This window comes from Panthera pardus, unplaced genomic scaffold, assembly GCF_024362965.1.
Source record: "Panthera pardus isolate Hobbes unplaced genomic scaffold, ASM2436296v1 HiC_scaffold_24, whole genome shotgun sequence".
In the NCBI taxonomy this organism is placed as follows: Eukaryota; Metazoa; Chordata; class Mammalia; order Carnivora; family Felidae; genus Panthera; species Panthera pardus.
The window spans coordinates 136,692,906-136,716,481 of NW_026526810.1; the positions used below are offsets into that span (position 1 = coordinate 136,692,906).

General features: G+C 60.5%; 1 protein-coding gene and 1 long non-coding RNA gene across 4 annotated transcripts; one reads left to right on the top strand and one right to left on the bottom strand.

The window, feature by feature from the left end:
- Window positions 1-2,325: 2,325 nt before the first annotated feature.
- LOC109274602 (uncharacterized) lies at window positions 2,326-7,206 on the bottom strand. Of its 2 annotated transcripts, none has more exons than XR_002083734.2 (4): window positions 6,777-7,206; window positions 6,271-6,452; window positions 4,533-5,466; window positions 2,326-3,221 (listed from the first exon to the last, which is right to left on the bottom strand). It is a non-coding gene; the product is annotated as an uncharacterized LOC109274602 (long non-coding RNA). The 2 variants fall into 2 exon arrangements; XR_008417374.1 differs by having other exon boundaries at window positions 4,533-4,636; window positions 6,263-6,452.
- Window positions 7,207-7,313: 107 nt separating this feature from the next.
- Window positions 7,314-20,614, top strand: TNFAIP2 (TNF alpha induced protein 2). 2 transcript variants are annotated; one of them, XM_019462319.2, is made up of 12 exons: window positions 7,314-7,414; window positions 10,299-10,665; window positions 10,883-11,516; window positions 13,460-13,574; window positions 13,736-13,858; window positions 14,055-14,155; window positions 14,747-14,845; window positions 15,366-15,486; window positions 16,379-16,501; window positions 16,740-16,895; window positions 17,081-17,202; window positions 19,168-20,614. In XM_019462319.2, the coding sequence occupies exons 2-12, from the start codon at window positions 10,314-10,316 to the stop codon at window positions 19,307-19,309; spliced, it is 2,088 nt and encodes a 695-aa protein (XP_019317864.2). In that variant the 5' UTR covers window positions 7,314-7,414; window positions 10,299-10,313; the 3' UTR covers window positions 19,310-20,614. The 2 variants fall into 2 exon arrangements, with proteins under 2 accessions (XP_019317864.2, XP_019317865.2); XM_019462320.2 differs by lacking the exon at window positions 7,314-7,414 and adding an exon at window positions 7,463-7,913.
- The last annotated feature ends 2,962 nt before the right edge of the window (window positions 20,615-23,576 follow it).

Sequence of the window (23,576 nt, forward strand, 5' to 3'; positions counted from 1 at the left end):
TGCCACTTTTCCGTCATGAGACCGTAGGCACATTCCTTTACTTCTCCATGCCTCTGTTTTCCTAGCTGTGAAATGGGGGTGCTGTCTGTGCCCCCCAGGCTGGGAAGGGTTACATACGAGCCAGCCAGAAAACCAGATCCCTGGCTCTCTTGTAATGCCATCCCCAGGGCCTGGCCAGGCCATGGTCTGCAAGCAAAACTTAAAAAGGCCCTGGTGCAGGAGTGGGGGCCTCTGAGTGATAGCGAAGCCTGAGGCCGGTGGGGTCGGTGAGTGGGGAAGGCGCCCAGGAGGAGGCGCCAAAGTGGGGGAGCCCCTCACTGACAGGAGCATCCTGTTGCAGTGGAAAGGATTCAGGCTGAGACCCAGGGCCATCTTCCGGAGTGTGTCTGGGCCTGGAGACAGGAAATCAGATTTTCCTGGCAGGAACCTTCATGCCCAGGCGGGTATGTGTGCCTCGTGTGTGTTCCTGTGAGCCCAGCAGTGCCTGGAGGCAGGGGCTGGCTTCCCGAGGCCAAGCTGAGATGCACAGGAGACTGGACAGCAGCTCCTCCGAGGCTGTGGTCAGGACGGTGGGGCCCAGAGGTGGGCCAGGCCAGGGGCACCGGACTCTGGCCATTGACCATTCTGCCTCAGACCCCCTGGCTCTCCCATCCCACCAGGTCTTAGGAGGCCTTGCGGAGAGCCTGGAGTATTTCGTTGGCCATCCTGTTGTCCGGGCCAAGTGTGGGGGAGGGGCTGGCCCTCAGAGGGCAGCTTCCGGACTTGTAGGCCAGGTTGTCTGGCTGACAAGGAAGCATGTGCGCATGGGTGTTCCTGGAATGTGCCTGGGGACGGAGGGGCCTTGCCCTGTGTCTGCACTCCCCAGGTGGAGCAGGACATCCGATCTGCCCCTAGAACTCGGGTCCTGGGCCCTCCCAGCTGATCCCTGGTTCCGCCCCTGTCTGGCCACCCTCTTTCTCCTGCACAGCCCCCTTCTCTTTCCTCTCCAGCTCAGCTTGGCTTCCTTCAATGCTCACGTTTCTTGGGGTTCCTTCCTGGCTTGGGGGTTGCTTCTGGCCTCTGGCCCCGAGCCTGCGGGCTCTTGAAACAAGGCTCGCTCTGAGAAGTTTTGGGGACCCCAGCCCAACCTGAGGAGGGCAGTGAGAATATGCGGAGGGCCACCCTGCCCAAGGCAGAGTGCCCAGGTCCCAGGACATGGTGAGCCACAGCCTGAGAGTCCTGCTAGCCCCAGGACAATCCTGGGGTGACAGACGGGGACTGGAGTGTCACCTAGGAGCCTCGCCCTAGCTCAGCCTCGGACTCGTGCCTTCTGTGGGCTCCTCTCCCTGCTGGGACTCGTGGCTGGGCCCAGCTCCCCTGGAGAGTGTTGTGCCGTACAAGCCCACGGGGCCATACCAGGCAGCAGTGTTTTCGGGTCTCGGCTCTGCCCTCCTCGCTGGTAACCCGGGGCCATCTCCTCCCTGAGGCTCTGTCCCCTCATCTGCAGCACCCCATAGGTGAGGGAGGGCGGGAGTAGATGAGACTGTCCTCAGATCCGGGCACGCTGTGAATGACAGTGTGTCGCCTCTGTCCCCGTACAGCCTCTCTCTCTCTTCCTTGCTTGCCTGGTGACCCCAGCCCCTTCCTTCCTGGCCCCTGACCACATGGAGCCCCCGTACATAGGGCGGCACCCTCATCGGCCAGCAGGCCGTCCTTACGGGGCCCCCACCCCTTCAGGGGAGGGGAGAGGAGGCTGCAGTGTTCCCAGAGTCACCCTCCAGCCGCATTGTCACTTCCTTCCTTTGCTGCCACCAAGTCCCTTTGGGAACTCCAGCAGGCCAGAGGGGCCCTTCTCCCGGTCAGGGCCCGCCCTTCCCCTGCTGGCTGTGGAGCATTGGGTGCTGAGGGGCCTGTAAGGAATGCTGCTGATGAGGGCCAGCTCCACAGAGGCCTGGGTCTGGGAGGACCAGGCCCCCCTGGTGGCAGTGCAGGCCCTCTTGTGGGAGAGATGTGCCCGGTGCCGGGAGCTCCCCTGGGCAAGTGCTGCCAGGGTCTCAGCCCGTCCCCCCCCCCCCCCGCCCCGCCCCGCCCCAGGCCCTCCTCTGGTGAAATGGTTCGAGGGGACTAAACCCCAGACAAGTCAAGCCCACCCCTGGGTCCACTCCTCTCCTGGGGCCCGTGGGGCCTGGACTGGTCCATTGCAAAGACTTTCCTCCTCTCAAGATTCCCCTACTCTGCACAGTATAGCTCCCCACCTGTTAGTGGCCTTTAACATTTATTTGTGAAATGTTTTCATTTTTAACTCTCATAATATTTTGGATAGTGACACAATCACACAGCTCAGAATTTTTGTTAATGTTTACTTACTGATTTTGAGAGAGAGAGGGAGAGAGAGAACCCCAAGCAGGCTCGGTGCTGTCCACACAAAGCCTGACGCGGGGCTCGAACTCACAAACTGTGAGATATGATCTTGATTTCAATCAAGAGTCAGATGCTTAACTGAGTGAGCCACCCAGGCGCCCCCACATAGCTCAGAATTGTAAACGTACAAAAAGGTTATAAGGTGAGATGTCTCCATATTCCCATCCCCTATATCCTTCCCCAGAAGCAACCAGGGGATCCTCACAGGATACTGGCCTTTGTAAAAAGCGATGCTCATCCGAGGAATATACGTGAATAACGAAATGTCAGGCATCCATGAGACCTCTTGCTGGAGGCGGTTGGGGACGCGGGCAGTCCTGTAAACAGAGCAAGTGATGAAGAACCTAACGCCGTCAGATTGCCAGAATCCTCAAATCATGGAATCTCAGGATGTTGGAAAAGAGGAATGTCATGAAAAGCCCCGCGGTTTCTGGGGCACCCACTGGGTGCCTGCCTGGCTGTGCTCCGCGATTTACGGCTTCCCCCCTTCCTGTGGATTCGGGGCAGCGGTAAGAGTCAGCTTCTGGATTCAGACACCCCGGGCTGGGACCCCAGCTCTGCACCTTCTTGGCTGTGTGACATTGAGCAAGTTACTCTCCCTCTCTGGGTTCCATCTCCTGGTGTAAAATTGGAAGCGTTACATGAGAAAACGCAAATATGGTGCTGGATGAGAGCCTGGCTTGTGGCTTGCACTCACCAAGAGGAGCGTTACTGCTCTTTGCACGCACGTCTCTCGTAAGCCTTTCCTGGCAACCTCCTGAGCGTGTGTCCCCTCCACTTCCAGGAGGGAAGACTGAGGCCTGAGGGATGGAGCCACGTGTCTGAAAATACAGATTGTGAGTGACGCAGCTCCCCAGGGGCCAGGTGGTCTTCGCGCCCAAATCCCCATCATCATGCCTTCCTTCTCCAAAATCCAGAAGCTTGCAGCTTCCGGTGCCCTGTCGGATGAGGGGGAGTTCTCAGCACCCAGGCCCTGAGAGGCTGCGGGGAAGCATCCCTGTCGTCCCCGCCTGGCCAGGCCCGTGCGGTGCTGGGATTCCCAGAGAGCCCCTGCCATGCGACTGGCCTCTGCCATTGCTGGGGCCTTTGGGGGGAGCAAGCCTCCTGGCCGTTTTCCTGGAAATCCCACGGACTCGGAGAAGGGCCCCAGGGCAGCCCCAGGCCAGAAGAGACAGGAGCTGAACTTGACTTGCACTGCCCTGCACTCCTTGGAAGAGTGCTGGGCTTGAGGTGGGCCAGTCTCATGGAACAGCTGCAGGAGCCATTTCCCCCTGCCTCAGTTTCTCCATCAGGCAGACGCTGAAGGGATTGTGCTGCCGGCTTCCTCTGGGGGGGGGGGAGGGGAGAGGCTTCATGGGTGATGGGAGGGGCACTATCTATTGGTAAACATTTGGCCTGGTGAGTGCGCGCGAGGGCGGGCATGCCCTGTGAGGGAGGTTCCCGGTCAGCCCTCCTGGCCGTCCCGTGGTCCCTGGGGAGGTCAGCAGACTCCAGCTGAGGTCTGGTGCAACTTCAGATACCCTTGAACAAGTGACTTCCCCTTTTGGGAAAGGTCAGTGGCAGCGGGGACCACAGCCTCAAGGCCTCAAACTCTGTGTCCACTTACACTCTGAGACTCAGTTTCCTCATCTGTCAACAGGGGATACAATGGCTCTGCCCAGTGCCGTTGGTGAGTGGGGCGTCCCCAGGATGAGGGAAGGGTCCCAGGTCGGGGACGGACAGGGAGAAGTGGGACTGGAGAGCTGGTTTAGGGCAGTGGTAAATGCATAGTCGTCTCGCAAAAGGAAGTGGCCTGTGCCATGGGGGAAGGGCTCAGTGACATCCTGGAATGCCCTAGACACCCAGTCCTGGGGAGTCCACCACACGGTCAACACTGCCCTTGCAACGGAGGCACTTTGGCCGGTCTTCCCAGTGAAGCCCAGCCCTTCATTCCTGCGCAATCCCCTCCCTGGGCCTTTGCACCTGCTGACCCTTGCTCCACGCTGCACCCTCCTTCTGCACATGACTGGACCTATCTGTGCCTCTGTTTCCCTCGTCTGTGAAAACGGGGTAATGAAGGAGTGTCTGCTAATGCGCGTAAAGCACTTAGAACAGAGCTCGGCACCTGTGGAGGCCAACACACGTCAACTGACCACCCTCAGAATTGAAAGCAGGGTCTCAAACAGGTATTTGCACACCCACGTTCAAAGCAGCGTCAGTCACGACGGCCACAGGGTAGCAGCAATCCAAGCGTCCACTGACAGGCCGTGTTGCATAAACAATGAAATATTCAGTTGGAAAAAGGAAGGAGAGTCTGACTCAGCTACAACACGGGTGACCCTTGGGGGCATCGTGCTGAGTGACATAAGCCAGTTACAAAAGGAGTAATGCTGTTATGATTCCGCTTCTATGAGGTGCTTGGAATAGTCCAGTTTACAAAGAGAAAATGGAACAGTGGTTGCCAGGGGCTCGGGGAAGAAGAAACGGGGAGTTAACGTTTAATAAGTACAGAATTTCATTCTTGCAAGGTGAAAAATGTTCTGGAGAGGGATGGTGGTGAAGTAATAATAATATTGCATAATAATGTACACACCACCGAACCGTATACTTAAGATGGTCAAAATGGGAAATTACGTTATGTGTACTTCATCACAACTTTAAAAACCAACCAGCTGTCATTTCTGAGCAGAGGGAAGGGAGGCCGACTCGCTTTGTCCTGGGCTTCTGAGCCCTGGGCTGCCGGTGAGGACCTGACCGCTACTGCTGGCCGGGAGCTGATACACTTGACTTCCGGGCTAGGCTGGAGGGGTCTGATGCCACTCTGCTCTGCCTGCTGTCCACCCCTCTCTTCCGGGTGGAGCTGGCCTGCTCTCCCCTACCCATCCCTCAGGGAGGTGGCCACTGGGACAGCAGCTGGCAGGAACACCCCCAACCGGCATCTGATGCTCATTTCCTGCTGAGGGTGGAATCCTTGGCTGGCCTTCTCTGGAAGTGTCTGGCCTCTTGGGGAGGTTTCCTCATCTCTCCAGACGGGATAAAAGCAGCACCTGCCCCACTGGCTGTCGTCCCCTGGCCGTCTATGCAGCCCTGTTTTCAGAGGATTTCCCTTGTGTTGGGGGCTCCGTGTAGGAAGCACTTGACCTCCTATCTCAACTCAGGGAAAGGGGAAGTGAGTGGTACGACCACAAAGGAGAAGGCAACTTTTCCCAACTCTTGGCTGCTGCCCAGGGTGAGGCCATGGAGAGGGAGCCCGGGCAGCCTGGGCATCCAGGGATGAAGTTGGCCGCCCAGCACCTGCCCTGTGAGGTGTCCGTCCTGTCTCTGCTGATCAGGATCTGGGGCTCTGATGGGTGGTGGGGTGTGTGGGCCTGACAACCCCCTCCCCCGGACACACACCCACAATGACCCAGAAAACTTCAGATTCTCCAGTGATTTCCCAATCTGTTTGGGGAGAGGAGAGGAGAGGAGGGCTGGCAGGAAAGTGTGGGGATTGCACAATGTGGCCACAGGAGGCAATGAGCCAGGACCCCTTGGCTCCCACCCTCCTGGCCCCTGTCTGGCTGGATGAACTTGGGGGAGTGGCCTTTCATCCCCACAGTCTGTTCACTAGGGAGGAAATGGAATGACCCTCCCAGCCCCGGGGCACTGTGGCTCTGTTGGCTCCTCTGCAATGGTCACCGCCCCCCTCCCCCCCCAACCAGGGACTTAGGGAAAGAGAGTGTGGAATCCGTCTTACTGCCATTTCCTGAGGTCCCCCCACAAGTGCCCCCCAGGGACAGGATCTATAGCCAAGCCCAAGCCTGGTACTTGACCACCACTCCCAAGGAGGAAGAGGAAGTTCTTAGTGCAAAGGGCACCCCCAGCTCCCCTCTACCCCACCTACTCCCTGACCTCAGAGATCTTTGCCCAGCTGGTACGGGGAGCAGGAATCCACACATTGGGGGAGAGAGACCAAGGGCAGAGGCAAACAAAAGGTTGGAAGGGGCAGAGGCTCTAGCAAGAAGTAAAAGGGAAGCCGGTGCCCAGCTGGGGAATTCCTCCATGACACCACTCTTTCCAGAAGGCAAGAATTCCTAAAACAAGAAATGGGGAAGGGGGTGAGGCGCTAATGGTTGCTCTTCACCAGCAACGCCCCCCCCCCCCCCGCTCCCCCAGACCCAGAGAGAGGGAGAAACTGGGTTTGGATGAGGAAACTGAGGCCCAGAAAGGGGCCTGCCCTGCCCAAGGCCGGTAAGGACAAGGCTGCACTGCGTGAGGATCAAGCCTGAGCTGCAGGGGTCTGGGCCTGGTGCCTCGGAAGACGTCCCGGCCCCACCCCAATCCCAGAAAGGGAAAGTGCCCCCGCGGGAGTCCGGCAGCACGGTGTGCAACCTCGGGTGACTTGGAGGTCACGTCACCTTTCTGAGCCGTTACCCCCTTTCGAGCCAGGCTTGTGAACGAGCGGATGCCAAGCCCCCAGCACGGTGCGCTGTGTCAGTAGCTGGCCAGCCCTGCGGCCCCCTTCCCCTCCCCGCCTCCTCCAGCAGCGCCGCCCCGCTGCCTCCAGGATACCCGGAGCGGGGACGCTCTACCCAGAGGGGGCAACCCTCGCGCGGCCCAGGGAGTCAGGGTGGGACGGTCCCCGGGACCCCGCGGGGAGAGAGCTCGGGAGCCGGGGCGGGTGCTGGCTCTGTGACGCGGGACAGAGGTCCCGAGCCCCTTCCAGCCGGCCAATCAGAAGCCGTGGTCGGACAATGCCAGCGCCTGGCGGGTCCCCGTCCGCCCAGGGTGCGGTTCCCGCGCCCCCAAGCCGCGGCGACGCCCGGCCAGCCCCACCACCCCGCCCGGGCTGGTGCCAAGCAGTGCCGCCCCCACTCCCCTCGGCGGGGCGCGCGCGACTCAGGACTCGGGGACACTCGGGCCCGGCCCCCGCCCGCGGGGTTTCCGCGCCTGCCGCGGGCGGGGCAGGAGGGCGGGCGGGGGCGGGGGCGGGGTCTGCGACTATTTCAGGCGGCGCCGGGCTCTGCGGGGACAGCGGCGGCCCGGCCCGGACACAGTAAGTGACCTCCACCCGCGCAGCGTCTGTCCCCCGCCGCTCCGCGCGGCTGCCCGCCCGCCTCCGCCCCGGGTTCCCGGCCGATCCCCCGACGGAGCGGCCTGGGCACGTGCGGACCGAGGGGGCAGAAGGCTCCGAGGGCCCCAGGCCTCCGGCGGCCCCACTTATAGGGAAACTGAGGCCCCTGCGCTGAGCGGCGGCGCGTCAGGGTGCAGGGGGCCCGGATTTGGTGCCCCCAGCCAAGAGCTCCGTCCTGCAAGAGGCAGGGGGGAGGAGTGTGGGGGCAAGGCGCAGGGGTCTCTGGTCCTTCTGCAGTAGGGAGGCTGAAGGCGGTGGGGCTGGCTGGCTTGTGTGACCTAGGCCAAGTCACTCTGCCTGCCTGGGTCTGGGTGTCCTCACTTGGGGGGATGGCTGTGCCCTCCGTCTCTGGGCCAGGACAGAGGAGCCAGGGACAGAGGCTGTGAGAAACTGTGGGCCTCAGCCCTGACCCAGAAAGGAGGTAAAGGGGTGTGCGGTGCCTGAGAAGAAGCTGGGAGGCCGGGATGGGGTGGGGGGGGAGGGTGCTGCTGGGCCACAGGCTGTGGTCACATGATATGACTGAGCCGGTCCCTTGTGTCAGCGTGCCTAGCCTAGAGCCCAGGCTTGAAGGGACGCCTTTCCTGCCCTCCTCCGCTCTACCCCAATGCTGAGGTTGGCTTGACAGACAAGGGGACACACGACAACCTCCCCTTCCTTACAAAGGCTGGCTGGGGGTCAGCACATGGCGGTGGGGTTTTGCCACTTCCTTCAGCAGCCCTGTGAGGTGGGGGTCGTCATCTTCATTTCACAGATGGGGAAACTGAGGCCGATGAAGGAAGGGAGTTATTGCCCACATGCTAGTGAGTGGTGCAGCTGATCCCCTAGCCCATTAACTTTCCACTGCACCAGCCGCCTCTGAAAATCAAGTCCCGGGACCGAGCCAAGGGGGCTGCTGCTTTCTCAAGGTGTGAGAAAGATTTTGTGTCATAGAGGCAAGGAGGCAGCGATGTCGTGTGGGGACCCGCAGGAGCCAGGTCTGGAGGTCAGATAGAGCCTAGCATGTGTGGGGACCGAGGAGGTGTGGGACAAGGAAGGGAGGGCAGAAGTGGGGCCTGGCCACTCAGGGTGGTGCCCAGTAGCCCCGGCCTGCTGGCCAGACCAGCTCCTGTGGGTGTGCAGTGTGACAACAGGACAGATTGGGAGAGGGCTGGGGCAGTGGGTGGGAAGGGCGGGAGAGCCTGGCGGCCTTGCACCTTGGCTTTGGGGCTCCCCGGAGCACCCCCTGCTTGGTCCTGGAGCGGAACCCTCAGCCCAAATGGCACAGGGAGACAGCTGAGGTCCAGCGGTGTTGGACTCTGCTGAGGGCACTTGGTGAAGCCACTTGGGAGAAACTCAGGCCATGTGCCCCGCCAAGCGGCTCTGGCCAAATTCAGGGGTTTGTGCTGAGGCCCTGGAGGGATGTGGGGGCGGGGGGTAGTTGGGCTGGTGGGGATGTAGCAGGGGCTGTGAAAAGGGTCTGACAGCCCTGATCCATGCCTGCTATGGGCTTGAGGCAAGGCATCTCCCTCCTTGCCTCAATTTCTCCTGGATGATGGATCATCCTATCTGCCTTGCAGAGTTGCCGCAGAGGTGAATCAAAGTCACCATGTTCCATGAGTCACAACTTGTCGTGTTTGCTCTTGGGTGGCGGGGCAGGCACCAGGGTGGTGGATCGCCCCAGTCATCAGGGAGGCCTGATCCTATCTGCTCCCCATTCCCAGCCCTGCCTTGCTCCCCTCTCCTGGGCTCAGCCATGTTCCCCTCCATCGGCCTTGCTCTGATAATGGTTACAGTGCTGGGGGCGGGGGTGGTGGTGCTGGGCACAAGGGGGTCCTGCCTCTCTGAATGCAGCCTGCGAGGTGGTGGGGGACAGGGAGGCAGGAGAACGCAGCACCAGGTGATCTGAGTTCCAGGCCCAGGCTGTTGACCGCAGGCACATTTCCCCGATTCAGTTCTGTGTGATGAGGACAATAAATCCCCTCCTTTAAGGGAATGAGGAAGAGGAAGGATGGGCACCTGGGGAGGGCGTGGGAAGTGGAGGCTTTTGTGGTGACAATGTCACCGAATTTGGGACCGGCGGGGTAAAGCAAGAGCCAGGAAGCCTGGCTTCTGGTCTGAGTTGCTGGGTGACCTCAGATAGCTCGGTGCCTCGTCGGGCCCCTGGCCTCTGCTGGCGTGTGAAAGCCTCTCTGAGGTCCCTTCCCACCCCTGGAAGTTTGAGGGGCGCTACGCTTTCCAGACCTGAGCCCCAAAGCCAGGATGGCGGGTGGGGCTCTGCTCCCCTCATGGTCCCAGCAGGAGCAGCAGCCATGTTTCTGCTCAGAGCATCCCTCTGGGACTCCACACAGACAAGAAGAACCAGGCAAGATGGAGCGGCCGCTGGTGCCGCGACCCTTGTGGACCTCAGTTCTTGCTCTGTGCAGAGGCGCAGCAGCCCGGGCTCTGCCTCCTCTCCCGGGGTCTCACGGGATGCAGGATGGCACTCGCACCCTCCGGTCCTTTCTCCTGGCCCAGGAGGATTCGCCGAAATGAAGTGAAGGCCCCCTCTGCCTGGGACACCTGGCACGCCCAGATTCCTCCCTGCCTCTGGTGATCTCGGGAGGGACTGGGCAGTACTGGAAGAGAAACCATAGGTGCTGAGAAACTGGTGTCCGGGGAGGGAGCTGAATTGTTCGTGCCGCTCTGGGCCGGGATCACCAGACCCGGAAGGTCACGCGGTGAAAACAGGCCAAGCAGGCTCATGGCGGCCCCTGCGGATGTGTGCCGGGGCCTGTCTGCTGCAGCCGCTCTTACCTTCCCTCTCCCCTTGCCTGTTGCCCATCTGCAGGCCCGAGTCGGGGTGATGCTGAAGATGATGACCTTCTTCCAAGGCCTACCCGGCCAGCAGACTGTCCCAGGGGTTCCCGACCTCCCCACAAGCTCCCAGAAGTTGCCCCCCGCCTCAGAGGTGGAATCAGAGGCCTCCATGTCGGAGGCCTCTTCTGAGGACCTGGTGCCACCCCAGGAGGCCAAGGGAGCCCCGCACAGGGATGAGGAAGAGGCTACCAAGAAGAAGAAGAAGAAGAGGCCAAAAGGACTGGCCAACGTGTTCAGCGTCTTCACCAAAGGAAGGAAGAAGAAGGGTCAGCCCAGCTCGGCACAGCCAGAGGGCCAGCCCGAGTCCCAGCCTGAGCCGAGTGGCCCGCTGCCCACAGGTAGGCCGGGGCCCCGGGCGGCGTGGGTACCCGGGATCGGAGCCGGCGGGGGCGCCCCGGGCAGGGCTGGGGCGCACGCCTGCGAGCGGGGCGCGAGCGCGGGAGAGACGGGCTTGGCCCCGCCGCGCCGGGAGGAGGCCGACCCGCTTCCGCCCGGGCCGGGGCGCGCGACGCCCCCTCCCGGGCGCCCGCTGACGGCGTGTCCCCGGCCCCGCAGCGGAGGAGCTCAAGGCGGACCTGGAGCGCGGGCGGCTGGAGGCGGCGCGGCCGCTGCTGGTGCTGGAGCGCGAGCTGCAGGCGGCGGCGGCGGCGGGCGGCGAGAGCGCGGAGGAGCTGGTGCGGCGCCAGAGCAAGGTGGAGGCGCTGTACGCGCTGCTGCGCCACCAGGTGCTCGGCCTGCTGCTGCGGCCGCTGGACGTGGCGCCCGAGCGGCTGCGCCAGGCGCTGGCGGTGCTGACGGAGCAGGAGCGCGAGGACCGCCGGGCGGCGGCGGCGGCCGGGGGCTCCGGGGCGCTGGTGGCCGCGCGGCCCCGGCGCTGGCTGCAGCTGTGGCGGCGCGGCGTGGAGGAGGCGGCCGAGGAGCGCCTGGGCCGCCGGCCGGCCGCGGGCGCCGAGGGCCTCTCGGAGGCCGAGCGCACCTTTCTGCACATGGGCCGCACCATGAAGGAGGACCTGGAGGCCGTGGTGGAGCGACTGAAGCCGCTGTTCCCCGCCGAGCTGGACGTGGTGGCCGCCTACGCCGAGAGCTACCACCGGCACTTCGCGGCCCAGCTGGCGGCCATGGCGCAGTTCGAGCTGTGCGAGCGCGACACCTACATGCTGCTGGTCTGGGTGCAGAACCTCTACCCCAAGTGAGTGAGGAGGCCGCGCTGGGAGCGGTGCTCGGCGAGTCTCTGCCGTCTGTCTGGCCCCAGAGACTCAAAGGAGCAGGGCCCGCCCTGGGTCTGCTTTGCACTCGGAACCCTTCGTTTCCTGGCCTCAGCCACCTTCCACAGGTGGGGAAACTGAGCCGCCGAGAATGGCAGGGACTTCGTCATTCGTTCCTGAGCTCCCATCCTGAGGAGGGGGCCAGGTGGTGACCATCCAGGGCAGGGAGGGCGGTGGCAGAGGAGACCAGGGACCGTGGGAACCAGGAGCGGGGGCCCTGACCAGCCTGAGTCACTTGAGGGAGCCGTCCAGGAGGTGGTGGAGGAGGAGGAAGAGGAGGGAAGGGAGGGGGAACCAAATTCTGCCCGTGGCCGGAAGTAAGAGAGGCAGGCAGGGGAGGGGACACGGCAGGCCTGGAAGAAACTGGAGAATGATGTCCCCGCAAAAGGAGTCATCTTCCACCGCCCAGAGGCTGAGCCCTGACACGTTCAGGCAGCTGTGCAGAGCTTGCCAGTGTTTGGATTTACCGGGCAGGCTATGGGGCACTCCCAGGGGTGCAGCAGGGCTGTGTGGCCATCGAGCCAGGTCACCCCGTGAGCCCACTGCAGAGCTGGGTTCTGGCCACTGAGGCCCAGGGCTCCCTGGGTGGGAGGCTGGCTCTGCTAACAGAGTGTCTCGGGGTGTCTCGGGTCTCCTCTGATTGACCCAGACTCTGCGGGGCCCTGAGCGCATCTGTCATTTGTACAAGCAGGGTGAGGAAAGACTGGCAGCGCCGTGTGGAAAGGTCCAGGGCACGGAATGCCGGGGGCTCCTATGGGGGCTGACCCTGGTCCCCAGTGTGAAGCCTGCAGGAAGCCTGGAGGTATAGACAGCGTGAGCAGTGTCTGAGGGTCTCCGAGATAAATCTGGGTGGCCAGGGGTCTCAGCTGGTGCTGGTGGGTTGGCCTCCAGCGGGGGGCGAGAGGAAGGGCCCTGCGGGGGCAGTGGGCGAAGCAGCAGGGTGCAGGGAGATTGGCATAGGGCAGGAGCTGTGGGAGAGACAGGCCGGTCGTGAGCCAGTTTCTTCTTGCTTATCCTAACTCACCAGGAAACGCTGGGCACTTGCATCTCAGCCTTCCTGTCCCAGTGACCTCAGGGCTTTTGGCCTGGGGCCCACTGGGGTCAGCGCAGCAGGAAAGTGAGGCCAGCTGAGTGGAGCCGTGGGGAGAGGGAGTCTCAGGAGGTGCCGTCGGGGCCTTTGTGGCCAGAGTGGCCAGAATGCAGGGAACAGAGGGACGCAGCCACATCCAGACAGGGGAGAGGGGCAAGTGTCCAGGCGGACAAAGGCCTCTGAGGAAGTGCCAGGGCTGGGCAGTCCCTGGGGACCCGGGGTCCCACACAGGCGCCACAGAATGAGTGGAGTAGCTGGGGTGGGGCAGCCCTTCCGGCCGGGACTGACCCACCCTCCGGGGGCAGCAGGGCCAACCTGGGGGTGGTGGAATAGGGCTGGCAGGATGCCTGAGGCCAGCAGTGAGGGGATGAGGTCGGGGCGAGGCCGAGAGCGAGTGGCTTGTCTCACAGCTGCCACCAAAGGAGCCGGGTTTTATCTGTATGAGACGGAGGCCTTGTGGCAGGGAGGAGGCCTGAGTTGGGTTCGAGAGGCAGTTCCGCCTGCCGGCTGGAGGAGGGATTGCTGGAGACGAGGGTGGGAGCCAGGAGGCTGGAGAGGACGCCTCTGCCATGACCCGGGGGAGAGCTGGTAGAGGCCGGGCATCAGGTGGGCTTCTGACCTGAGCCAAACTGGGCAGACAGAGACGGAGAAGCAGGGATGGGGGAGGGCGATCGAGTTCTGGGCCCGCCAGGAACTGAGGCTGCGAAGGCGGGCTCTCGCTCAGCGAGGCGCCGAGGGGGTGCAGGCTTCCTCATGCTAGCCCCCCTTTGCCTGCAGTGACATCATCAACAGTCCGAAGCTGGCCGGGGAGCTGCAGAGACTCAGGCTTGGGAGCCTCCTGCCCCCCAGGCAGATCCGGCTGCTGGAGGCCACGTTCCTGTCCAATGAGATGGTGAGTCCAGCGCCAGGGCGGGGGCGGCGGGGGGGGGGGGCAGGAAGGAAGCTAGGGGAGGCTCGGAGACAGGACGCAGGCAAGGAGCTTGACAGGGACTCTTCCACGTGGGCAGGGTGACGGGGCTCCGTGCTACCCTAACCTGCCTCTCCTCCCCACAGACCAGTGTGAAGGAGTTGATGGCCCGTGCCCTGGAGCTAGAGTGTCAGCGCTGGGCCCGGGATGTGGCTCCCCAGAGGCTGGACAGCCACTGCCACAGCGAGCTGGCCATTGACATCATCCAGGTAGCACAGCCGGCCCCTCGTGCTCTCGTACAGGCTGCGTGCAAGAAGCCGTGCACCGTGCGGGGCCCACACCCATGGGATCCCTGCGTGTGCACACGCACGTGTCCACTCCGAGCACCACCCGCCCCTTGTTCCCGCATGTTCCCCGGTCCTGGTCCAGGTGGGCTCTTGCTCAGCTCTCCCCTCACCCCTGCAGATCGTCTCCCAGGGCCAGGCCAAGGCCGAAAGCATCACCCTTGACCTGGGCACGCAGATAAAGCAGATGCTGCTCCTGGAGCTGGCCACATTCCTGAGGAGGTGGGTGTGCGGTGAGGGGGGGGGGGTGGTCTGCCTAGCCACTCCTCTCAGAGCCGTCTCTCCTCCCTTGTGGCCCAGGTGGGTATCCTTTTCCTGCCTCTGGGGTGTCTGTCACTATAAGCAGGAGTCCTTTCTGCCCCCACACCTCCCCCGGGACCCCTGAGCGCCTCAGGTGATCTGACCACCCACCCCCTCCCACTCAGCAAGAAGCTCTCAGCACTGCAGCCTCCAGCTGCAAAGAGGACCCCCCCTCCCCCCATGAGGCTGCTGGCCTCCTTTCTGGTGGCGCGCCGGGTCTGCAGCCCTGCATTTCTCTTGGCTGCTCCCCACCCCTCACCCCCTCTCCAGTCCTCCAGCTATAGAGGGATCTGGGGGGAGGAGTGGGGGCAGCGGGAGCCTTGACCCCACTGGCTTTAGCGTGTGAAGCCCGTTCCGTGATGCTCGGGGGCCAGCAGCCCCTCCCTGGACTGCAGGGAGCCTGTCAACCGGAAAAGCACTCTGTAGACCCAGGGAGGCTGCTGGGCTGGCCGGAGGCTGCTATTGTCCCGGTGTTTGTGCGGGTCCGGCATGTGCCCCTTCCGGTTTCAACAGCTACCAGCGAGCCTTTGATGAATTTCTGGAGAGAGGCAAGCAGCTGAGAAATTACAGGGCCAATGTCATTGCCAATATCAACAACTGCCTGTCCTTCCGGTAAGGGCGCTAGGAGGGGTTTGTGGGAGCGGGAATCACTGGGCCTGCCAGCCTACTGGAGGGAAGGGCAGCTGGAAGGGGGTTGCAGGGTTCGGGAGGGGGTGGAGGGTGCAGCATAAGCGAAGATGTGGAATTCGAACGAGCATGGCCTGTGAGTTGATCGGGGTCTGTAGGGGCAGCGGCAGCGACGTTTATCAAGTGCTGGTGGGCCAGCCCTCCTGCGGAGGATTTATTTCTTATTTTATTCTCATGACACCCTTGTGAAGTAGGCGCAGTGGTTACATCTGTGAAGCAGATGTGGGTTAAGAGCATGTGGTGCAGGTGTTTCCAGGGGCTGAGAAGGGCTGGGTGCTGCCTGGGGCGCAGAGATGGGTTGACTTGGACTTGCTTCCACGGGGAATGGGGAGTCACGGAAGGTTCTATAGTGAAAAGGTGGTTTAGGAAGATTTGCCAAGGGCATTGGGCTCTCTGGGTATGGGGCTGTAGGTTGACCTCCCTGCCTCCATCCATGTCCTTCCAGGACAGCCATGCAGCAGAAATGGCAGACACAAGACCTCCCCGGCCACCTGCTGGGCCCCCTGAGTGAGCTCAAGAGTCATGGCTTTGACACCCTGCTCCAGAGCCTGTTCGGGGACCTGAAGGTAGAGGGAGCCCCCCGCCCTGGGATGCACGCTGAGCTTAGCATTGGAGGGGGGCACGGAGGGGGCCCGGGAGGGGAGGAAGGGCAGAAGCCTGTGCCTGGCACTTGTGCGGCCAGCTTTGAGGCCCATGCTGCCCAGGCGATGGGGGCCATGGAGGGCTTTGACCTCGTCCCCACCACTTCAGCCCGGGCTTGGTCTCAGAGGGGTTGCCCAGGGCTGGGAGCACGCAGAAAAGCTTTAGTGCCCCTCCCCACATCAAGACCCCGTCCTGAGCCTGCATGCTTTTTCTCCAGCTCCCCCAGACCCACCTGCCCATGCCGTGTCCCCATGCCCGACTCCCAGCTGTGATGCCCAGAGGCTTTGATGGCCACTGCCTCATCTGTTCTGGGCCAAAAAATACACAGAAAGCCCTTGGCTCCCATAGCAGAGGGCGAGGCAGGGGTCCCTGGAAATGAAGAGGAGGGTTCCCTGCCTGCTTTCTGTGGGAGCCCGCCTTGTCCCTGCTGCTCAGGACAGGCGGCCATGAGTGGCCAGCCAGTGGTGAAGGCCGGGCAGTGACCCTGGGTGACTTGGCACAGGTCTTTAGAGGCTCAGCCAAGCACAAACCCTTGTTTATGCAGGAATGTATTTATTTCAGAGGGGCGGTGGAAAAGGCCCCAAGGCAGACAGATGGTTGTCCTGGCTCCAGAGCTGCAGCTGGATGACCTTGGAGAAGGGTACACGGACCCTGTCTCCACTTCCCGTCTGTGAACGGGGACTTGAGTTCCCTGGGGAGTCCTCGAGACCCCCTTGCCCCTGCACTGGGCCCTGTGTGTCCGCGTGCGTGTGTCTGCGGCTGGTGGCCCTTCCTCTGTAGGGCGTGACCAGACATCCTGCCTCTCTCCTGTCACAGCCGCTGTTTAAGAGGTTTACACAGACCCGCTGGGCCGCCCCCGCGCAGACCCTGGAGGAAATCATCTCCACCGTGGGCGAGAGGCTGCCTGAGTTTTCGGAACTGCATGACTGTTTCCGGGAGGTGAGGAGGTGCCGGGCTGATGGCTGGGCCCAGCGGGGAGGGGCGGGAGGGACAGTCTGGACACACGCTATCGTGCACATACATACTCAGAAAACACATGCACACACACACATGCACACGTACCACTCTTTTGCTTGGTCTCTGCCCCTCCCCGGACTCCTGCCTTCAAGGCTTCGAGGGAAGGTGGTGAGCTCCCCACCGGTGATGGCTCACGCGTCCCCGCCCGTTCGCCTCCCAGGAGCTCATGGAGGTTGTACACCTGCACCTGGTGAAGGAGTACATCGTCCGCCTCAGCAAGCGGAGCCTGGTCCTCAAGTCCGCGGAGCAGCAGCAGCAACTGGCGGGTCACATCCTGGCCAATGCCGAGCTCATCCAGCGTTTCTGCACTCAGAACGTAAGCTCCCGTCTACCCTTCCCAAGCGCCACTGGGATGGGCGGCCCCTCCCCCCAAGTCCGTTCAGGGCCAGGCACGACCCCAGGCCACTCCAAACCCGATCGGTTCTGACCTGAACTTCTCTGAGCCCTTGGGTGCCTTTTGGGGAAGGGGCAGCCTACCTCCAACCACACCTGTGCCTGCAGGGCTCCCCAGCGACCTGGCTGCATCACGCCCTCCCCAAGCTTGCCGAGATCATTCGCCTGCAAGACCCCAGTGCCATCAAGATTGAGGTGGCCACTTATGCGACCTGGTACCCTGACTTCAGGTGAGAAACAAGGGCACCACGGGACCTGGGCAGTCAGCATGGCCCTGCTGGACCCGGTCGGAGCCTGGTAGGGCCGGAGTCGGTCCCTGCAGGGCTGGTAGAGCTCAGATACTGGCCTTGAGGATGCAGTCCCAGCAGTTAGCCTGTGCAGAGGGCTGACTGTGTGCCCGACGCTGCCAGGACCTTTACAGCAGCTCATGCGTCTGAAGCTCACTGACCACCTTATGATGCTGGTGAGGTCTGGAGAGCTTAAGGAACTTGTCTAAGGTGACACAGCTGGTCAGTGGTAAAGCCAAGATGGCAAAGCCAGGTAGTCTGGCTCCACAGTCCATGGTTCTAGCCTAATATGATACTGCCCTCAGAGGGGAAACTGAGACCAGAGAGACTAGGGACCTGCTAGAGGCCATGGCAAGTCAGGAGTGAAGCTGGGGTCCACCGCTGAGGTCATCCTAGGGATCCTCAGAGTGGAGGTGCAGCCCCCCGCTGCCTGAAGGTCTGGTGAACTAGGGCAGTTTTTTCTCTAGGCTGAGTCCTCTGACATGACAGGGAAAGTTTGCACAGTCTTGAGTTGGAGTGCTTAGCCTAGTCCAGCCTAGTCTAGTCTCTGGCTGATCCACTCCATCCATCCACCTACCTGTCTACTTATCTATACACTCATCCATCCATCCATCCATCCATCCATCCATCCATTTATCCATTCACTCATCAACCCATCCACCCATCCATCCATTTACTCATCAACCCATCCACCCATCCATCCATCCAGTCATCCAACCAATCAATTATCCATCCATCCATCCATCCATCCATCCATCCATCCATCCATCCAAACACCCATCTAAATGTCTACTCATTTACCCATCTGTGTAGCTATCCAGCCATCTGCTCATCCACCCTTCTACCTATCTCCAACTGTCTAACCTTCCACCTACTCATTCATCCATCCATCCATTTAGCTACCTATTCATCTACCCGTCTACATCTACCCATGCATCCATTCATCCCATCCATCTACCCCCTTACCTACCTATCCATCCACTCATCCACTTACCCGTCCATCCACCCACCCATACAAACACCAATATACTCATCTACCCATCCATCGAGGTATCCATCCATTTGATCAGTCACCTGTCTACCTATCCAACAATCCATCTACCTCCCCACCCACTCATTCATCCATTTATCCATTCACCTACCTAGTCATCCATCCGTCTACTCATCCATCCATTCACTGATCTGCCTATCCATCCATTTATCCATCTACCCATCCGTCTACTCACCAACCCACTTACCCATCCCCTCATCCATCCATCCCCTCATCCATCTACCCACCTGTCCCCCATCCATCCATCTATCCATCTACCCACCCACCCACATGTCCATCCATCTACCCATCCATCCTCCCTTGCTCCCTCCATCTACCCATTATTGAGTGGTGTCCTGCTTAGTGCCAAACTCTGTTCTCGCTATATGCGTTACTTCTGCAATGAAGTAGAAGACAGAACAGTCTCAGTCCTCCCTCGTGTAGGTTGCAGCGTGATGAGAGTCATAATGAAGTGATCAGGCACAGAAATAAACTTACGAGCTGTAAGGATGGTTTAAGCAAGGTTGTGAATGACAGGAGGTGCTGACTTTAGAGATGGGAAATCTTGGGGGAGGTGACATTTTAGCTGAGACCCGAAGAGTAAGGAGCCGCTCACCTCCAGAGTGTGGGGAAGAATATTTCAGGAGGAACAGTCAGTGCAGAGGTCTGAGGTGGGCAGGGGTTCGGTGCACTCCAGGGAAGGACAGGTGTCCAGGGTCCTGGAGTACAGCGGGCAAAGGATCGAGTGAGTCCCCCTCATGGGCAGGGGCTTGGCTGCGGGGCCCTGTGGCTTGGGCCAGGTGTCTGGGGAGCTGGAAAGAGGGGTGAGCAGGGGTGTTGGTGACTAGACTGGACTGACAGGATGCTTTCCTTGCCAGCAAAGGCCACTTGAGTGCCATCTTGGCCATCAAGGGAAACCTATCGAGCAGTGAGGTCAAGAGCATCCGAAGCATCCTGGACGTCAGCACGGGGACACATGAGCCCTTCAAGTCCCTATTTTCGCTTATAAAAGTTGGTTAGCTTTTCCTGCCACCTGACCTGCTTGTGAGCATACAGTGAGCATCGGGCACCACCCCGCTTGGTGGGCAGCCACCCACTTGGGGGCTGTTCAGACCAGCCCCCGCTTCTTGGCCCCTCGACAGGCTTCCGGCCTACTGCTGCTTCTGCCCAGCCTTGGCTAAGGCACAAACCCCTGGGCAGCTAGAATTGGATAGGCCCCGATTTGTTTACCGGTCCAGCTGGGGGCGGGACACCCAGTGTGGGGAGCTGCATGGAGCTGGGCTCAGCACGTCTATGGACTCGAAGGCAGAATTGGAAAGGCAAGGAGGCAAAAATGAACTCTTATCCGGGTCCTCGGCCTCCTGGGTCCTCCATGCACTGACAGGGGTGCCTCCATGGGTCCTCCTGGAAGTCAGCTTGAGGTCTGGACAGGGCAAGCCTGACCTCTGACCCCTTGGCCTCTGTATCAGTGTCCCTGTTGCTGCTGGAACACATTTCCACAAACGTGGCAGTTTCAGTTGGAACTTATCCTTCAGTTCCGGAGGTTAGAAGTCTGACACAGGTCTCATGGGCTACAACCAAGATCTCAGCAGGGCGGGCTCCTTCTGGAGGCTCTGGAGGGGATTTCGTTGCTTTTCCCAGTTTTTAGAGGCTGCCTGAATATCGTGGCCCGTGGCTGCCTTCCATCTTGAAAGCCAGCAGTGGCCAGTCAAACCTTTTTCACATCACAGACCTGAGACCTTCTCTCCTGCCTCCGCTCCCGTTTTCCAGCTTTAAGGACCCTTTTGATTACCTTTGGCCCACCTAGATAATCTGGGATCATCCCCATTTTAAGGTTAGCTGATTAGCAGCCATAATTCCTTAATTATGTCAGGTCCCTTGGCCGTGGACCCTGACATAATCACAGCTCCAGGAGTCAGGACGTGGTCATCTCTGGGGTGGAGGGGCACTATTTTGCCCACTGCAGCCTTCATGCATCCCTGCCCTGTAGGGCACCTTATCCTACCCCTCTGTCACCACCACCCCCCCCCCCCCCCAGGCCTCTGCCCACCCACGAGGCCCTCCAGCGCAGCCAGTGCAGTTCAGACTTAGGCATGCCTCAGCCGCGTGCTTCTGACAGTACTGAGCTGGGGTTTGTCCCCTCTTTCCAGGTACTGTGGCCAGGAGCTGGCCTGTGTATATGGTGCACAAAGGCCTTTGTACATTTGTAGGAGTTAGTGTGTGTTAATAATGTCATTAATATTATTTTTGATAGTACTGCTTTTGTATGTATGTACTCAGGACATGGTCCGGATTTTTATAGCTTAATATAAAAAACTGATTTCAGACGTGGCTTGGAGTGATTTATTTGGGGAGCAGGAATAAGGGGCAGCAATGGCTTTCTTAGCCTCCGGGGGCCTGGGAAAAGCCCGTCTCCCAGGCTCTCGGTCAGACCCCCAATGTGTCCGATCCTACAGCGCCCCTCCCCCTTCTCACCCATAAGCATGAGCTTTGGAAGGGTCTGCCTGTGGGGCATGACCAGGCACTTCACTCTCTCGTGCCTCAGTTTCCTTACCTGTAAATAGAGGACCATAAGCCAGTTTGACCTCCCCACTGTCCTTCTGAGGATGCAGGGGTAGGCAGTGGACCCCAGACAGTCATGTCAGCCCCATCCGTAGGCCTCTGTGGGGACTCACCCTTATATTTCTGGAACCGATCTCACAAAGCTGCAGCTGTGATCAGGGGAGCCCCACAATCTACCTTCAGAGATGGCCCCAGCTCACCTGGACACCAGTTCACCTGGCCCAGGATTTGGGGAGGGGCAGAGTCCCTGGGACCAGGATCCCCTCCATTCCACATAGCTGAGGGGGGGTCCCCAAGGGAGCCATGTGTGGAGTCTGGGGCTCCTTGGGTGAATTCCAGAGGAGGGGAGAGGGGCCTGTGGAGGTTGGAATGGGATGGGATGGAGCCAGACTCTCAGTGGGGAGCAAGGAGGGAGGGGGACAGTGGCCCCTGGACATCCTACTCCCCAGAGCTGGGGCCGCAGTCCACGCACGCAGATCGAGGGTGGGTTGGAACCTTGCTGCTCCCACGGAGCACGGGGTGGGAGGGGGGCAGGGGGTCCTGGGACCAGCGCACCTGCCCCCCACTGGATAGGGCCTGCGGGGAGCTATGGCACCGGCACCCGGGACAAGCTGGAAACTTCAAATCCCTTGGGCCAGGCCGACCTGATGGACCTAAAAGCCCAGGCTGCGGCTGGGATGGGTGGGGGTCCTCAACACGGAGCTCCCCGCCCCGCCCCAATGTGCCCCTGCACACCCCCCCGCCTCCAGGAAGCAGAACTCCAGGAGGAATGAGGAAGAAGAGGCACAAGGGGTGGGGAAGGGACCAAGTCGCTGGCCCTGGCTACCACCAAGGGTTCCACTTCAGGAACTTCCCCATCCCACAGGAAAATCCCCTTAAGGGAAGAATTTGACCCTAGTGGTGGAGTGAGTCACCAGGCTCAGGGCACAGAGGGGCGGCCTGGACAGGGGGCCTTCTGTGGCCACCTGCTCTCAGCTGTACATGGACATGGGGCCCCGTGTGAACGGGGAGTGAGGGGCACAGCATTGATGGGGCCCTCCACCCCTCCCCCATCCCTGCTGGGGGCGGAGCAGCGGGGAGAGCTGGCCAAGGCCGCCCAGAAGGGCTGACATTCCCTGAGGCCCACGAGAAACACAGAGCCAGTAAATAAACAGTTCAGGTCCAAGTACAGTGGGGTGATGGGTGGGAGTGACTCAGTAGAGATTAAAGCGGGCGGGGGGGAGTGCTCACGCAGGAGGCGATACTTGGTTTGGGACCCCAAACTTGGCAAGGCCACTTACACAGTCCTCGACAGAGCAGTGCAGGGGAGGGGAGCAGCCCGGCAAAGGACGTGGGGTGGGGGCGGGAGCGGGGTGCTGGCAGGGTTCCAGTTCTAGGAGGAGCTCCAGGGTTGGGTGGTGAAGGTAGGAGGTGGAGCGGATCCCCCCGGAGAGGCAGACGAGGGTCCGAGAACCTTAGCTGGGCCTGGGAGTTGGGGTTCACTCCAGCTGCACGAGGAAAGCACTGAGGGTTTTGAAGAGGCAGTTGGGACTGATGTGATGTAGGACTTGGAAAGACCTCTCTGGCTGCTGCATGGACACTGGAGGGCCGAAGGGAGGCCAGGAGACCCCTTAAGGGGTGTGGGGTTGCCTGGGGGAGAGATGATGTTGTCAGTGAGGGCTGCAGTGTGAAGGGAGACAGGGCTGGCTCTGGGGTGGCGTGTGAGACGAGCAAGTCCCCGAACCGTTGAAAAGACACTGACTCCGACATATGGACCATGGTGCCACCTCCCAAATGAGGAAGGTCTGAAGGGGAGAGTGGGGAGGCCCCAGGAGAGACATCTGGGGGGTTAAGTTTGAGAGGTCTGCAGAAAGAGTATGTCTCATAAGATGGTCGAAAGCATGCGAGGCCGACAGCCATCAGGTGCTCTCACCCCCTACTCTGGGAGGGCGATTTGACACCCTCATGGAGGGCCATTTGAGAATATCAGTCAACTCAACAAAAACTCTCTGAACCAATCATTCCCCTTCCAGCAATGTAGCTTTTTTTTTTTTTAAGAGAGAGAGAAAGATAAAGGGGGGGGCGGGGCAGAGAGAGAGAGAAAGAGACAGAATCCCAAGCAGGCTCCATGCTCAGTGAGGAGCCCACCGTGGGGCTCGATCCCTAGGATCTTGACCCGAGCCGATCTCAAGAGTCGGTTGCCCAACACACTGAGCCACCCGGGCACCCCCTTCCAGGAATGTATCTTATCCATGTTGGAAACTCCTTACATGTCCATCAGTAACCCCAGGCAGATAATTGCAGTGCACCAAACAATGGAGTACTATACAGCCATAAAAAGGAAGTTCTCTCTGTCCTGATGTGGAACTGTTCCAATATATAATGTCAAGGAGAAAAAAAGCACACTGCATAACAATTTGTGGTATGTTACCTCCAAATAAACAAACGTGGGAAAAGATATCTATAGAATCTTATATCGACCTACCATACGTATATGCATATGCATATACATATGCATATGTATTATATTCATTTGCATTTGCCTACGTGTGCATTGAGGCAGCCTGGAGGAATAATACGCCAGGAACTAATGAGAGTGGTTACTTGTGAGTGTGTGAGCACACAGGTGTGTGTCTGCACACCGGAAACGGGGAGGGGAGAGCAGGAGGCAGGAAGGTGATGGGGAGGGAGATGGGGAAGCAGATATTTCACTGTATATCCTGTTTAAAATTTTTATTACTGAACC

Coding starts and splice junctions, on each gene's coding strand:
- TNFAIP2 (XM_019462319.2), top strand. CDS start 10,314: ATGCTGAAGATGATGACCTTCTTCCAAGGCCTACCCGGCCAGCAGACT. Junction 16,896..17,080: donor AGCGTTTCTGCACTCAGAAC/GTAAGCTCCCGT, acceptor CTGTGCCTGCAG/GGCTCCCCAGCGACCTGGCT. Junction 17,203..19,167: donor ACCTGGTACCCTGACTTCAG/GTGAGAAACAAG, acceptor TTTCCTTGCCAG/CAAAGGCCACTTGAGTGCCA.